This window comes from Schistosoma haematobium, chromosome 4 (assembly GCF_000699445.3).
Source record: "Schistosoma haematobium chromosome 4, whole genome shotgun sequence".
Classification (NCBI taxonomy): domain Eukaryota; kingdom Metazoa; phylum Platyhelminthes; class Trematoda; order Strigeidida; family Schistosomatidae; genus Schistosoma; species Schistosoma haematobium.
The window spans coordinates 38,326,163-38,343,880 of NC_067199.1; the positions used below are offsets into that span (position 1 = coordinate 38,326,163).

The 17,718-nt window shown below is 36.1% G+C and overlaps 2 protein-coding genes across 3 annotated transcripts in view; both read right to left on the reverse strand.

Annotated features, from left to right (window-relative positions):
* Nucleotides 1-4,537, reverse strand: part of VPS13D (Vacuolar protein sorting-associated protein 13D) — a 105,978-nt gene extending 101,441 nt beyond the window's left edge. Inside the window, exons 1-5 of the mRNA XM_051216347.1 lie at nucleotides 4,311-4,537; nucleotides 4,192-4,272; nucleotides 2,547-2,839; nucleotides 1,499-1,630; nucleotides 614-769 (exon numbers count right to left, since the gene is read on the reverse strand). Coding sequence (XP_051066924.1) covers nucleotides 614-769; nucleotides 1,499-1,630; nucleotides 2,547-2,839; nucleotides 4,192-4,272; nucleotides 4,311-4,407 — 759 coding nt within the window. The 5' untranslated portion in view covers nucleotides 4,408-4,537. The remainder of the gene's footprint in view (nucleotides 1-613; nucleotides 770-1,498; nucleotides 1,631-2,546; nucleotides 2,840-4,191; nucleotides 4,273-4,310) is intronic.
* Nucleotides 4,538-10,415: 5,878 nt separating this feature from the next.
* On the reverse strand, nucleotides 10,416-17,301 carry HMGB2_3 (High mobility group). 2 transcript variants are annotated; one of them, XM_051216349.1, is made up of 4 exons: nucleotides 17,191-17,301; nucleotides 12,759-13,317; nucleotides 11,510-11,630; nucleotides 10,497-11,476 (listed from the first exon to the last, which is right to left on the reverse strand). In XM_051216349.1, the coding sequence occupies exons 2-4, from the start codon at nucleotides 13,080-13,082 to the stop codon at nucleotides 11,238-11,240; spliced, it is 684 nt and encodes a 227-aa protein (XP_051066926.1). In that variant the 5' UTR covers nucleotides 13,083-13,317; nucleotides 17,191-17,301; the 3' UTR covers nucleotides 10,497-11,237. The 2 variants fall into 2 exon arrangements, with proteins under 2 accessions (XP_051066925.1, XP_051066926.1); XM_051216348.1 differs by having other exon boundaries at nucleotides 10,416-11,630; nucleotides 12,759-13,085; nucleotides 13,138-17,301.
* Between the last annotated feature and the right edge of the window lie 417 nt (nucleotides 17,302-17,718).

The window sequence follows — 17,718 nt, forward strand, 5'->3', positions numbered from 1 at the left end:
CACACTGATCAACATTAGTAAAGCAAGACTACTTGACTTTCATCAAGTCCAGTTCATCTAGTTAATAAATGGCGATTACAAAACACGTTATTCTGCTTCTTATATTTTTAAGGCTGTAATACATGGAGTACGAAATGAGTTTGTAGGTACCAATGCCAAGGTTGGACTTGATAGTTTAAAATAAATTGAACATTGGTCAGACAATTAATAATATATATCTTTTTGTGATAGCTAAACTCTGAAGAGTTGACTTGCATTAAGTCACGAGACGTAAGAAATACAATGTTCTACTCGCTGGAATATCACAAAAATCCATTTATTATGGCATACGAGCCCCAGAAGACTCATACACAAACACTTGTAGACATAATCAACAATTCATGGAGAATCACAACGAAGTTCAATACCGATATATGCTTTCAATAAGCTTTTATGGCTAACAAAATGACGTACAGGATTTATAGAAAGCTTTATTCAAAAGTTTAACTTAACCTTTGTACAACTGGAGTTTCAAGTGCGTTAAAATTGATTAACTTCCCATTACTCATAAATTTAGCAACAATACAATGCATGAGAGGCAAGCATAAATATAAAAATGCTTATTAGACCATACCAAGAGCGAGTCCGTAGTTTCCAGTGTTAAACGCTGTAAACTGATAGTAAATGTCCCAAAATTTGGATGATAATCACAAGATGAATTGCTTAATGAGTCCCGATTTTCGAAAGTATTTGGGTCAATTAGAGAAATACGAACTTCACGAATTTCAATCTATCAAACAAAGGAGAAAAATGAAAAGACAGTTGTTAGCGAGACATAGACTGGATTAAAGCATGCTCAGTGCACGATTGCTTTGGTGCACGCTGATTGGCTAATTCCTATCTAATCAGCACTAATCGATAGTTGGAGAATACTCTAGAATCTTCTCATGTAAAAACTATAAATATACTAACGTTTTCTCTATTGTGCATCTTACTTCCATCTAACCTCGTTATTTGGAATATAATCTCTTTCCTGTTCAACCGTGTTCTGATTTGGGGACTTGTCGAGTGATTGGTGTCCAAGAATATTAAGCAATAGGTATAGCTAGGTCATACCGTAAGAAAAGAGATTATAACAACAGTATAAAAGATTTAAAATACACAGTGGTATACAACAAAAAAGACAACTAATATATAAATATCACGATATTTACACCAGGAAGACAAACTAGTGTTGATCGATAGTATGTTCAAAGGGATGAGAATAACTCCTTTTTTAAATAGATAAAAGCACTCACAAGGAAACATTATCGAACTAAATGCTTCTTCGACCAGAAAACTCCTAAAGATAGCCACTTATAACAGTATATTGGGTAAGTAAATTAATAATGACGCTTATTAATATCATAGAATGTGGGGTCTTAAGGGAATGTTAAGAATGAAAATGATAACTCACTGGAACAAATATAATGATTGCAACTAAATAAACAAACTTCTTACGTAGGAAAGTATAACTTACTTGAAGACTACGAATTATGCTATATCCAACTGAAGTTATGTATGACCACCAAGAAGGGTTGTCTGACCTAGAATCCATAGCAACTAATGCGGCCATAGCTGCTGCATCTTTTAGTTTACCACCGGACATGGTCTACAATTACAGGGGAATTGTATCAGTGAATGATAAAATTAATTACATTAATATAGAAGTTTGCTAGTAGATTTTAATTGAGCACATAAACATAGAATATTGGTTTAATAAGTGATCATTTTCGACCAAACATCGGGGCAAAGGTTTGAATTTAACAGGATTAAGTGAAACTGGAAGAATTTAAACGCCTGTAAAACAAAAGAAATGGTAAAGTTTCAGAGTCATTGTAATAGTGACAATGGTCTCGAGTCCGATTGAACATTCCAAATCCACATGTCTGTAACATTTCACACTATCCGCAACTCGGAATCCTTTTCCACTTTAAGATTATTATGTGATGTATTTCCACTATTTCAATACACAAATTTATGTTTGTTCACAGTGTCTAATGGCAGTCCACTATTTTGCATTTTATATCAGGTTTATAACCTAAATTCAAGTTGATGAATACTTATTCCATCTGTCTTCAGCACAGGATAGCAATTCCAGGTGTCTAAATAGTTAAATAAAAAACGCTCGAGTAAGTAGACCAACATTTTGCTTTACAATTCTTCACATAGTAATTTAGACTGGAAACAAAGTATAGGCTTGTGTCACACTAATTAGGACCTATGATATTAAGCAACTGTCAGAAGTAAATGCAATAAAGTTCGGAGCTCCAAAATATTTGATAATCCGTTACTTCAACCATTAAACCCCTTCCCACTCTATTTATTTTAGTGCACACTTAACATCTAAAATATTGTAAAGCAAAGCCAAGACAGAAACTTGAATTCTGAAAAGACAAAATATGTACACTAGGATAAATATTTTTATGACGGTCAGTTGTGTTAACTAATCTCCATAACTCGATGGATGTGGATTCAAAAAAGAGCTTGCAGAGTTATACAAAACTATTTGATTTAAAGTAACAGACCTGATACCATCTCTTCTCCATTTGGTCTAAGCTGTATTTTCCATTAACTGGAGACTCAGCAAAGCATTTATTTCCCTGATCTTTTGGAGTAGTCTTAGTCATCCACTTTTCTGACTGACTTTCGTTTATGGAAGACATTTTGACTGAACCATCTGGATGATTTGGATTCAAATTAACCCACAGGTCCTCAGCTGAAGCATATGCTACTAAGTTAACCTTATCAAGTGAAAGATGCCAAGCTTGACTCCAAAGATGAGTGTAAGGAATGAATATCGACACATTACCGACAGAACCTGAAAGAGATATTCAAGATGAACATCCCATTTAACACAAGTATAACGGATATGAGTTGTGACTGCATTTAAGTGGAACAGAATTAATTTTAATTAGCATGAAACTAATTATCCATTTACATCCAAACATAATAAACCATCTCACTCGAATTGTTTTAAAATAGTCATTAGATAAAGTTTGTCATGAAAGGTTTGCTTTAATTACCTAGACGTTTGTTTAACATAGAGAAGAAAATTTCGAACCTTTAGTACGTTACTACAATATTAAAACAACTATTCTATTGAGGGATCCAACCAGTCTTCAATAACTGTCTATTAGACTCTTACAGTCAAATAACAACCTAATCAGCTAACATTAAACAAGAACAGAATCAAATTCGACTGGATAAAAGTGTATGACATTAAAAATGAAAACCTCATGAGGTAAATCTGAAAGTTGAAATTAAAGTCCAAATATAGCAATTTGATGGGAAAACTTCAAATAATATATTGTTTTATTGACTTGCGTCAAGTTGTTGTGATACCATTTTAAAATGTTAAATGATAGGAAGTTTGAAGGCCTACAAGTTTTATAGTTGTAGCAATAAAACTGATGATAACCAACCACACTCCTGATGCCGCAAATAAATAGTTTAGGATTAACTCCCTCTAAAAATAACCACCACATAATATCCAATAGCTGGTCTGAATTTAAAACTGCACAGAATGATGTTTCCATCTTTGTCTACATTTATCAGCCCGCGAAGAATAGAACTGTCCAGCAACTATTTAAGTAGGTTGTTTTTATTCAAGTATGAGGTGCGTTGACAATTTTAAATAACTCATTAGCTTACGACTATGGACAATTATTTACTCCCTGATTGCTTAACAACTCAATTTCAAAATTTCGGGGGAGCTGCAATGGAAAACTTTAGAGAAATGAAACTCAAGATTTCCCTTGGTCTGAGGTTTATCACAAAAATTTCAAGTTTAAGGAAATTTAGGGTTTTTCCACATATTTACCCACACTGCGGAAAACTACGAATTTTCATCTCACTATGGGGAAAACCGCAAAATCCGAATACTCGATTGTTACGACCTGAAGCATTCGATATAAAATACTGCGGTTAGTGTCATCTCTGTTAGATGCAATTAGCAGAGTTATTCGAGTCAAATTTATTGGGAACGTTTTGACAATCAACAGCTTACGGTTAACAGTCGTTTATAAATAGTCTGTAACCTGACTGGTCAATGATATTAGAGATATACATAGTTTGCAAAATTTGAATGAATTAAACGTTATGACAAGCCCGAACTAATCATAGATCCATATTAATAAATTCCATGTAGAAATTAGAGCACATGATACTCACCAGACTTTAACGTTAGCGGGATACCAAACAGACTGTTCAAAGTATCTTTCCTTAAAGTCAAATTACTTAAGGTAATTTTTCCTGGGAAAAATGGCTAGTGAGAAAACAAATCATTTTACCATTAAGCAGACCATATGACAAATTTTCACCATTGAAACCTTCAAAATATCTTCCTAGAATGTGGTCAATTACCACTTCCAGGAACTTCTTAAACATGAGTAGGATTGTCGAGAAGCGTATACTAAATAGTACACTCAATGAGCTCCGTTCTTAACAACCATCACACATCGCCGACAAGTCGATGTGATAACCATGACCTAGAAAATTTGAGCTTGGTGGCTAGGACCTTGACTTCAAAAGACAACAACTCATGAATTATAAATATTTCTTAGTCCTTCTTCCAGTACTGCTCTGGGCTCAGGAATAAATATAGACCACAAGTGAATCAGATTCTTAAGGTGTTTTATGTTTTACCTCTAAATTTCTCTTAAATGATATGTACATTGCATTCATGTTATTCGTCGAAAGTAGACTGGTAAAATACATGCTTTATACATGTTCGAAAATATCATTCCCCCTCTATACAGTGCACAAACTCTGTTTCGTGCTCTAAGCAGGGCAGATGTAAGGTTAGATAGAGGTAAAGAATTGTAGAACTTTTAAAAGGAATATCTAGACATAGAGAAATATCTCACCACTCCGTAATCTGATCACGACACTTGTAGCGTCCACTAATTTTAGCAAGGTTCCCATCAATTTCGAGTACTTGTTTTGGAGACTAATTTATACTACTACCAAAAACATAACTACTGGTGTTTGCCTCTATTCCCAATATAGACTGATGTGATATATTTTCTTAGTATATCTGTGCTTTAAAAAAATATATTCAGTACTTTCACAAATTAATTCTAGAGCGTATAGGTGTTCTAGGAACGTAGTGTAGCGGTTAATAAATCCCAAAAACAAATATCTCTGTAAGTTTTCGACATTGGGTTCTGACCACATTAGTTTTAATTGACTCACCTAGCTGAAGGCGCTTGGTCATGCATCCGCACCAGATCATGAGTGAGAACGCCGTGCTCAACATGAGACGATCCTCGATATATTGATAGCCTATCAAATATATCTTCGAACCTCCTCGCTTCTATCTTTTGATTTCATTTAGTGGGTACGATTCATAATAGGTGTTACTGGCTAAAGCGTTGTCAAATTCCGAATACCTGTGGCATCTTCGTTGGTGAGCCTAACGTGATCTGGTGCGCCAAACTGCAAATTGTGAGTCTGTTCCCTTTTAGGGTTTTATATATCACTGCCTTATTTTAATTTTTCACAGATTGTGATACTATTTTTCCGTGTTTTTGGATATATATTTTTTTCACTTGTTCGTTCGCGTACTTGATATTTCACCATGGCCGAACAGACATCCAAGGTACTTAAGTTAAAGACTATGACCCACCTTCGTTTCAACTGATGCCTTTCTGGCCAGACAACACTGAAACCTGTTGCTGCTACACAGAAGTCGACTTCTGCGAGCACGGCGTGAACGACTACGTGCACAATTCCTCGCAGTAGTCAAGGCACTACCGCACGAGTTTAACAGGTACGTAACACCTAGTGTGTTTACTAGTGATGTTTCTGAACCCTACGAAACACTGAAACGATCTATCCCTAAACGCGGAGACCTAACCGATAGACAAAGGTTAGACCAACTCCTTAATAACATCGACCTGCAACACGGTTCTGCGACGGACATGTTGCAACGAATGAGAGAGGTTATCGGCCAAAGAACCTTCGATGATGGCCTATTCAAACAACTTTTCTTATCCAGACTTCCCCAACAGGTGCAAACTGTGCTGGCCTCGTTTCAAAACAACGCCTTAAACGAGCTGGCTGCATCTGCCGACCGCATTTTAGAAATCACGAAATTTAATGCCGAGGTTTTTCCAGTTAAAGAAAAGCCTCAAACGACTAAGAATGACATAAAAGAGTTATGTCATACACTTACACGTTATCTTAAATTTCGTGACGACCGTAAACGGTCACACACCTCATGAAGAGACACTTCACGTGAGCGATCTGTCTCTAGACCACGAGAGACTGATAACTCAGACTGGTGCTGGTATCATAACCAGTATGGAAAGTCCTCCAGAAATTGCAGAAAACCCTGCAATTTTCCAAACTCAAAATCGACCGACACGAAAAACAATTCGGGAAACTTCCAAGCCGGCACGCGTTAATGGTAACCGTAGCCGGCGAACATGGCCGTCTGTTATATGTCACAGATGTGATAACGAGAGTTCGCTACCTCGTCGACACTGGCGCAGAAGTTAGCGCCCTTCCTGCAAATTCGAGCGACCGGCTTCACGAATCAGTTTTAAATCTACAGGCGGCAAACGGAAAGCCTATCGCCACATACAGTAAAAGGTACGTTTACCTTTACGGGGGTTTACGCAAACCCATTCACTGGATCTTTGTTGTTGCAGATGTTTCTATGCCAATCATTGGTATGGACCTTCTACAACGCCATAATCTAATCATCGATACTCGCAAACGGAGGCTAGTAGACGGAAACACTAATTTATCCGTTCGCGTAACTTCTTTTCCTGGTTGTAGATTATCCCCAGTCACAATTAAGCATACGATAGACCCACTTTATCAACCACTACTCGATAAGTATCCTGGGATTCATCAAACGCAACCGAAACTACCGTGTGTAACCAGCAACGTTACACATCACATCACGACTACAGGACCACCTGTATTCTCTAAAGAACGACGACTAGCCCCCGAAAATCTAAGGTTGGTGAGAAACAAATTCGACCACGTGATAGACTTACTTATCATAAGACCGTCAAAAAGTCCATGGGCATCTCCGTTGCAAACGGTCCCTAAAAAGGACAGCAACGATCGACGTCCAACTGGTGACTATCGGCGATTGAATGCGAAAAACATTCCCGATCGTTAGCCGTTGCCTCACATTCACGATTTGACAGCTACCTTGAAAGGTACCACTGTCTTTTCGAAAATCGACTTGGTTAAAGCGTATAACTAAATACCTATGCCTACAGACGATATACCGAAAACAGCGATCATTACTCCTTTTGGACTGTATGAATTTTTGTGAATGTCCGGTCTAAGAAATGCTGCACAAACATTCCAAAGGTTCATAAACGACGTTTTCCGAGGTCACAACTTCGTACATGCGTATGTTGACGATTGTCTAATAGCAGTCCAAACAGAGAATCGAATCTCAAGCATCTGGATCTTGTTTTCAACCGACTACAAAAACATGGCATTACTGTAAACATTCAGAAATGCCGAATCGGAACTGACTCATTACACTTCCTAGGACACACTATAGATGCGCAAGGCATTCGACCCCTTAGAATCAAAGTGGCGGCCATTCTGGATTACCCAGAACCGACCACCATCAAGCAGTTACGCACGTCTAACGGCCTTGTAAGTTTCTATAGACGACTCATACCAAAATGCGCTTTACGTATGAAACCTCTGACCGACCAACTTCGTGGAAATGCGAAATCCATCAATTTGGACGACACCGTGCGAAAAGCATTCTCCACAGTTGAAGAACTTATCGCTCAAGCAACAATGCTCGCTCATCAGAACACTGAAGCACCCATTAGTATCTCAGTAGATGAATCCGACTCAGCAATCAGAGGAGACTTACAACAATGGGTTAGCCACTCCTGGCAACCTTTGGCATCTTTATCTAGACGGTTGCTAGACACTTTGTGGGTACGATTTATAGTAGGAAGTGTTACTGGTTAAAGCGTTGTCAAACTCTCGATAGATTTCAATTCAATCCAAACCCAGGGTTGTAATTATTCCTCTCTATTTGATTAGCTAAACCATTAAATAAGAGATATCAGAAATGGAAGAGATTGATTTATTGGAAATGCAATTTGTGATAATTAGGAGTATTTGAATTATAGTATAAACTAAGAATCCCAGGAATAAGGCAACCGGATCAAGATGTACTAGATAAGCACGAACGAATGTACTGTAATTGGAATTCGAAATCAAGCATTCAACAAGTACAAAGGAATCGTTAGTTCATGCAAACACCACGTCCGCCACAGCTTAAATTGGAGTCTAAGTGTCTGTAATCGATTGTACGTCTTCTTAGGTTCATCTTGTGTCTGTCCGACAGCGTATTGGATAAAGACCCTGTATTATCTAGAATGTACTCATTAGCCTTAGAATTAACAACCGAAATAGGAACAGACTCACTAGGTTCCTGGGATTGTATACAATCACTGTGTGCCGAAACCACTAATAACCATAATTTGAACCATAGATTCTCCAACACTATCCTCCCCCCCACTAAATAATGTTGGATCTTCATATCCCCAAGTTGTGAATTATGTGGCTTCATTTAACATATATTTTTCACAATGAGTAGAGTAGACATTAGAAGTGACTTCGTGATAAGGATAAACAGCAGTTGATATGAAATCATCCGAGATATGATGTGACGACCATTCGGTGACCCAACATACAAATTTGTCCCTCAGCATAGATTACTCGTCTTCTGAAGCCTGTGTAAGGGCTGAAACTGTTTTTTAAGTCCCCATATTGTTTAGGGTAAGGTATTCGATGCTAAGATTTTTATCACGAACTGACATCAGCTGTCATGTAAAAATGCTCTGTCGCCACTAGGACAAATGAATTTCGAGCAAAAGTACAACAAGTATTTTTTGAAACATAGGACCTCCTGTTTAATGTTTTATTTAGCATTCAAAGGTTAGGATAAAGGGATAGTATAAATTTGTCTGTTACATACAACTTCCAGAGAGAGGAGTGAGTAGCTGATACGTTTAACAATATCTACTCTACCTCTATAGTGGCACAAAGCAATTTCCCGCTATCACTTTAAAACGTTCTGAGCACTACACAAAAGCATTTCTACCGCTCGCTGAACGTGACATTTAGATTTTCTTCATAAGCCTAAAATCTGTGTTCTCGATTCCGATTTTCTCGTTCCTATACTGTATTTTTATCTTGTAAACTATACACATACATAATGCAATCTTGTAAATAAACATTTACGAATAGAACAGGTAAACGGTAGTAACAGTCATCAGTGTCAATTTCGGCTAGAAAAATCCAAATAACAAGTCCCAACAATCTCAAAACCTTTGTTCAAAAGGTTTTGAAAATATTTAACATCACGTATTACTGTTACGAGAATACCTCAGAGATTACTTTTCCAGAAAATACGTGTATTACCACACTTGTTGCTACAATACAGCCTCAGGAAGACTACGTTTCGAAATATTCTGGATCAACCAAGAGATTGCAATTGTTCTCAGAACGTAATATGATTGATTGACTGTCAACCAATTAAGAATGAGTTTTCGATCGGTATAAATCTGTAGACAAAAAATGGATCCAATATTATAAATATCTCTGTACTAGCCGTTCATTTAATTTTTCCCCTAACTAACTTTATTTGAATGATATGACTTTCGGTATATAGTAGTGGGATTGGTAACGATATCAAACAGACACATCGGAGTAGCGCAAATCGTAATATCTTCTAAAAAAAAAAGGCTTGATTTATGATACTACGTAGTGTATACAATCAGAGTAGTATATGGAAAGCATATATACACCGACTAATAACTAACTATACAGAACAAGACATGTTACAGAAACTTAAATGTTTCAGAGTCTCTTTAGTTGAACCAAGCCTAACGGGTACTCCCATAAGTTCACTTTTAGAAAAACTAACAATAATGAAAGACGAAAATAGTACGCTGGAAAAACCTGCCAATGGTAATACAGTGCTTTCATAGCAATGACCAAGACAAAGAGAAAAAATGAAAGGTAAGAGAAGTATCCAATCAAAAATGATTACTTTTAAGTGTTTCATCATTTCAAAAATTACATCCAGTTAATTTATCAAATAGGACAATCCCAGCGTAAAACTTAACGAAGCCGCCGTAGACTTAGAGTTATATAGTAGTCTTGACTGTTAACAGTCCAGAAATAATACGATTAACTCATTCACCGGGTATATGGATATGAGCAATACTTAAAGTATGAGGGTTAGTGATACTACCCGGTTGCCCAAAAAGAAGTAGGTTAGAGCAGGGTTTGAATCTAGAACTTAGTGGTTGAAATTCGATAGTCTCAGAGAAAATCAAAGAAGATCAGAAGTAATAAAATTCTTTTCTTATACAAATAAATTCATAACCTTAGAAAGAATTTGATTATGTTAAACGCCAACTTGGCATTAAACTATGAAGAAGTTAGAAATAAAAGAAACACTAATTTGTGAACTACAGATATATTACTTGCTTTGACACCATACATATAGTTCATTAATTAACATATAAAGCTGTACTTGACTGTGAAAGTTAACAATTTTCATATATTCTACAAAAGCAATAAATTTCAAACTAACTGGATACAGAAAACTCAATTATATCCATAACTATCTATCGTAGCAACCACAATAAATCAATTGTATATATATATATATATATTAATTAGATGGAAGTTAAATGCCTAGCAAAAAAGCAAAGTCAATGAAAATATGAGACTCAAATAGTGATAATAATGATCATTATAGTTGTTATTATAACTGGTACCATTAGCACTCAACCTGACGACCGTATAGTGAAATCAAAATTAAAAATTAACACATAAAAAACAAAGCGATGTAAGAAATGAGTAGAGGTATTATATATATATATATATATATATATATATATATATATATATATATATATATATATATATATATTAGCGATTGAGGTGTTTTCTTTGTCAATCCAAAGGACACAATTTAAAAATCATCTATCGATATAAAAGTAAGGAAAACAAAATGTATCAAGTATAAAATAAAGGAGAGTCAGCAATGGTAAAGAATAAATGCATTTGTATCGGTGGGTCTATTGACTCCATTATGTAAAAAAGAAAGAAACATGACCAACAAAAGAATCAATGACAATGTTTCAATAATATATGAAATGAGAAAGAGAGAGAGTGAGAAACATTTACATAGACATTAATATATTCTAATTTCCTGTATTTATAATAAAACTACTTGTATCACTGGAGACAATTTGTTCTGGTGTTTTGTGATCACCACAAACAGGCATTTCATGAGTGTTAGATCTGTTTGATTGTTGTTGTTCATTATCTTCATCGTCTTGTTCTTCTCCATCACCCTCTTCCTCTTCTTCTTCATCGTCATCATCATCATCATCATCGACATCATCTTCATCTCCATCATCATCGTCTCCATCACCTCGTCCTACTTCATCATTTGAAATTTGACTTGCCTCACCTAATTCCTTATGATGTGACTGATTGTTTAGGCATGGCAGTATCTCGTTTGATTTCGTCTGATCGCCAACTCGAGCACGTTTGGTCGCCACATACAATCCAGCTTTGTATTTCTCCATATCCTATTTTTAAAGGAAAATACAAATATGTAAGAGTATAGTAAATCAAAATATTCCAAAAGTTTTCAAATATAAGTGTAATTCTTTTTAGATGTTACAAAACAGTTAAGCAAATAGTTTAATTTCATGAGTATTGTATACTTTCTTAGTCCTATTCCCCTATTATTTAATTATATATATAGTGTTCAGCTATGTTGAAACCACTGGATGGGTTATATTTAAGTTAACCAATAAGAACTTTAATTGAGTGAGATGGTTTGAATGTGGTATACGTGAGTAAACAGTATCTACTTTGGGATAGTATGATAACTAGACTGAAGCGTAAGTTGAAAAATAGCTAAAAGCAAGGGAACCAAAATATGGTATCACTTCATAGGGTTACTGATTGTTGGTCTGAGTTCTGTGCGGAGACACAAACTTTCAGGTTGAAATTTACGAGATTACCGCAATTTATGATTGCATATCTTTGTTGAAAGTTAAGATAGATCACAATGACAGAGGTGCACTCACTGCTTATTTCCACAAAATTTCAACCCTATTATTTCTTCATAGTTCTTATTACCTGTTCCCACGAGGTTTTTTAACGATAGTTTCGATGTTCATTTATCATGTTTAATCTTCTGTTTTTAACCTATTGTTAATTTTTACTAACTCATGCTCATGTGAAGTGCACTCTTGGACCTTCACACATTTCTGCTAGTCTCAGCGTATTTGTATCTGTGTATTTGATTGTCTGTCCTGTTATTCAACTTTTGGGAAAAGTTATCATCATAGATTTATGTATTAATCTTCGAGCCACATTAAATTTATGATAGTTAAGTACAATACTCGGTTCAAAAAGTGGAAGTCAAACATCTGAGCCACTAAGTCTTAGTTTTGCAGTAGTATTTGTTTATGATAATCTCCAGGATATAAACAGCTTTCCAAATACTCTACTGTTGTTAACGATTATCAGGTCAATATTTATTTGTAATGGAGACACACTGGATCGATGCCCATATACATCAAGTTTTATGCTGCTTATGGCTGATTGACTCCCGAATGTTTATTATTAGACTGATTTAAATAAATTCATAAACTTTTCAAAACATGGGTGAATAGGTAACCTGAAACACCACTTTTATAACTCACTTGTTCATAACGTAATTTGTCATTCTGTGCGCGTCTTTCGTATTTCTCTTTATCGGAACACTCTTCCCATCGTCTACCTAACTCCTTGGCAATATCACTAACCTTCCAATCGGGGTGCTCACTACGAATTTTTGATCGAAATGCATCGCAAAAGAAGAAAAATGCTGACCATGAACGTTTAGGCATACTTGGATCTTTGATGCGTCGCCGTCTACGACCTCGCTTTATTCCGACTGGTGGTATATAATGAGCCATTTCCCGATTGAATCTCTCCGTATCTAATTTTGACATTTCCTCAAAACACTTTCGTTGTTCCAAATTCATGAGCTGCACAATAAGGAATAATTAATCATGAGACAGTAATTTTAATTCTTTATACCTTCCACTTTTCTGCACATTTCTTAGAAAATTCACTGAAAATAACATTTTCTGTCGGATGTTTTTTTCGATGTTCCTCACGTATTACTTGCACGAAACATGCATATGGTGTCATCGGTGGTTTAGGACGATTCTTATCTTTTACCATCATTCCTTCTGGTGTAGAGTGGACCTCTAGAATCTATGATTAAAAAATGCATGGCATTGTGATTATTCAAAAAACCACCACTGAACGAGATAATCATATTCAATTTAAAAATAAATAACTACCTAGGATATTTCGCAAAATTAAATATAACAAATGGAAGATAATTATGAACCCAAGAGAGAAAGAACTTGTTAAGGTGTCCTTTAAATGCTGGCATGTCATACAACCTAAAACTCAGTAGCTTCGATCGATAACATAAACCAAAAGCTAAAACTACAATCATTCTACTCCGAATTTCATCTACAAGTTGACATGCAGCTTTATTTATTTATTATTTAAACACATAAATATTGGTACAAGGAGGCAACAAACAGATATGCACCACATAAATCATTCGATTTATTTGAGGGCTGGGATACTTTCCGGGTGCCCAAACCGAAATAGGTGGTTGTCTTAGGGGGCCACACCCTGAGCCTTAGACCTGGAGGTCTAATCCACAAGGTAGTGGAGCAACGTAAGGAGATTCAATCCCATGGTAGCCGGTGACCAACAATAGGTTCATACGCCATTTGTTTCCCTCGGATCCTGGAGCCCATGTACACCAGTGGTTTGGAATCAAGGTTTTCCAACTTCCCCAGGTGGGATCCTCCGTATCCACCATGCAGCTATAATTTATTTATTTGAACATATAAGTATTGGTACAAGGGGGTACATTAACTTTGAGATGCAGACACATCCACCTGCCGAGTCTCAAGTAGAACGAAACGCGCATCCTGAAATTCACTGCTAGCCACAATCCATCCCTACAAAGACATGCAGCTATAAAGATATGTATGGTGATAAAACTAATAAAATTTCAAGCTTCAGGCGATTGTAGTAGAACAACTTGACATATGAAGAGACGACTAAAACCTATTCACAATTGACAGTTTATCAAAATCCCATTCTCAATGAAGAAAAGGAACATGAAACGTCGCAAATCCTAGAACTGAACAAAGTTTTGAGTTCTAAGAAATCTACATTGAGGTTTACTTGTGAAAAACCATATTTTTCATTGGTTAATGAAGACTACAATATATTTTGTGATTGATCTTGTTAAATAATCAGGAGTGTGCCATTTAAATGACTAAATTTACTTAAGAACACAAACTGAGACAAGATACACAATTCAAAAGATTAGTCATTTCATATGTATCATACTTTTTCATCCAATGACCGATTAAAGGAATCCAGGATATCAATTAAAAGATAAAATCAAACGCTATTTTATTCAATACAAATAAATTTGCCCCACTCAATAACATGTTACTTGAACAGGATTTAATGAGACTAAAAACAGGTTTCGCTACAATAGTCTAAAATCTTCATGATGATCTTTAAACCCAGGATGAACACTGATAACTTCTTAGGCCGAAGGTTCACGAAGCAAAGTAGATTCCTTAATTGGGTATTTATTATCACCGGCATTAATGTACACATAGAAGTGTTTGGTTTAACGACACATAGAAATGTCATACGAAACGAAATGACAGCAATATGAAACAGTAGGAGAGGAAACGGTATGATGAAAAATAGAACTTACTGAAAAATATGGATCAATTATGAGTAAAACTACAATGAGTCTCATAGATTCGGAAAGTGCATTTTCTAGTTGGTAGATCAAAGCAGATTACAGCAAAAATAGAAACTGGTTTTGACCCTGAGTTATTTTAAGGCACCAAGGTGAATGTTTTCTAGGACTCGACAGCGTTATGGTGCATCAACGGGTATTACAATACATACTTATAGCACTTTCTATGACGGCCATAAGCCTTTGCTTTGTCCACGTTTATTATTACTATTATTAATAATAATATTGTTACTATTGTGACTCCACTTAATATTACATGTTTAGTATGATATAGAATCCTCAGCACAAAGTATTTCAACAGGTTCCTTTTATAAAACAGAAAACGATTACTATATATAATATATATTACGTAAATAAACTGCCTGGAATTAAATGAAATGTTTTTTAAGATTAGGATCTGCACAACTTTTATTTAGAAACATGTTTAAGAATATAAATTATTGACTAGATTAGCCCTTACAAACTGTTCGTCACATAGTATGTTCGCTAGATAAGGTATTGTAGAGCTTCTATACCTTTGCTTACGTGCATCAATTTTAACATGTTGGTACCCCGTTCTACGGGAAGATATATAAGGAGAGAGATAGGAATGAAGTGGATGGTTAGTATCAGGAGTTTGCAAGATTTTATATGCCTATCCACAACCACACCAATAATGACCTTAAAAGATTCACCATACACCTTGCTAACTGTACTCACCACTCTCCGCAATACAGCGAAATCTCTTCTTACAACCCCGGGAAAGAATAAGGAGGACAGTAAAGAATAATAGGTAACACGCAAAACTTTACAAATCGTAAGTGTCGAGTAATGCCAAAAGCATGTACCATATTTTTATATAAGTCAGACGGAAAACTTTCTTCGACAACAACAAAACATGAAAAGACCAAGAGTGATCAGAGGAGAAACTTCAGTCAGTCAGTCAGTAACAACGTAGAACTTCGTACGTACGTACATCAGTTCGAGTTGCCACACCACATTAGCACAGAGATGCAGTGGTCGATTCAAATCCCGTAGTGCTAGATGTAGTAAAGTTATAAGCTGTAATTAGAAAAATTAGGGTTTGAAGATGTTATTCAAGGAGTATAATCCAATGAAATAAATTTGGAAGGAGAAAAAAGAAAGGGACATGAAGAATTCAGAAGATTAGAATTTAGGAGAACACAAAGAGTGGATGCACCTGCACCCACACCAAGGCAAATGAACTTTGACATTGTTATTGCTATGGGTCTACATTTAGTACTTCCTTTTCCAAATAAGTGGGAGGTATAAAAACCCATGGCAAAAACATAATTCGGAAGTGTACTAGCCACTAACCCCAATGCCATGAGATAGCACCGTTTGTAGGACTTTAGAGCAAATCGCGACCAAACATGCTGCAGAATGTTAGCATGAAATACGCGGCGTTCATAACGAATAAAGGCAATTCTTCGAAGGTAACAATCATAATACATAGTCATCAAATGCCCAGATGAGAGATTAGGTTTCACAAATAAACGACAGTAACCCGACTAACATTTAGCTAAACTGCGGTCTTCAACCTACTAGCAAGCTTAATGTGTAGGAGCAAACTGAGGTGATTCAAAGATCACAGGAGTGCTACTTGTTAATTTCAAAGACAGAATAACAAAGTACTCACTAAACAAAGGTTTTCGATGAAAAGAACCACTTTAAGCGAGCTGGGACATATAGCATCACTGACTGAAAGTCAGTGACTCATAGTTAGCCCAGTAACCAGAAAATCTAAGCAGACTGGTGTGAGTGGATCCACTTAGGTCTTTTGAAAGCCCTACAGTGAATCGTCCCATCATAATAAATTATACTTCACGGTTTGCTTACAATATTGTGAACAGTATATACTGCGGATTTGCGTGTTCAGAAGTCATGTAGAAAATACCACTACCTAAGACCGAGAAAAGAACTATAGAAGCTAATTAAATGGCCGTTAAAAATGTGGTGGGGTTACCAGTAACTACACCTTCATACAGATAAATATATGCCGGAATAAACCCGAGCTCCCAATTTTAGGGAAAATTTGACCGAGTTTGGGGAAGCCGCTATAGTAAACTTCAGGGAAATGGCACTAAGACCCCGGAATTTCCTCAGACCTGGGGAAATTCCCCAATATTTCCCCAAACTTGGGAGATTGGGAATTTCCGCGAGGCTAAATGATCTGGAGCGATATAGACGAATTTCGAAACCAAACCTCAAGTTTGAAAACAAAAATCCCTTATCAGCCTTCATAAATGTACTACATTAGTAAAAACCATACATACATTCTAATTCTACTTGTTTTCTATTGTAAACAATCCATCCATAATACCTGCTTTCTGATTGGCTAATGAACAAAAATGTCTCAAGGTCACTCTAACGTCGTAAGTTGAGACTGGTTACTTTTAACATTCTCTGTCTATTAAGTATTTCATGTAGACCGATCTCAAACATTTTCCGCCCATTCAGCCAGCCATTCCTAGCTACAAGAGCAAAATTTTCATATGGGTTTTCCGTAAGGCATAGGTTTTCTGTTATACAGTGACGCGTGTATAGATGACAGCTACAGAGACCTCCACACGCTGTGAATGAAATCTTAGACGAACACTACTTTTGATACACGATAATCGCTCACTAAATGAAAATCAAAATACATCGACATGTTGCCAAGGAATCACACTGGGGATTCAAATGGTTCAAATGGTTGTGGACGGAATAGAAGAAGCTTTCGCTTAACAGGCTTCCGTGTCTAGTAGCAGGGGATCACCAAATCCTCCAGGCAGGAACCTAGGTATGTTAACAATATAAAAGGA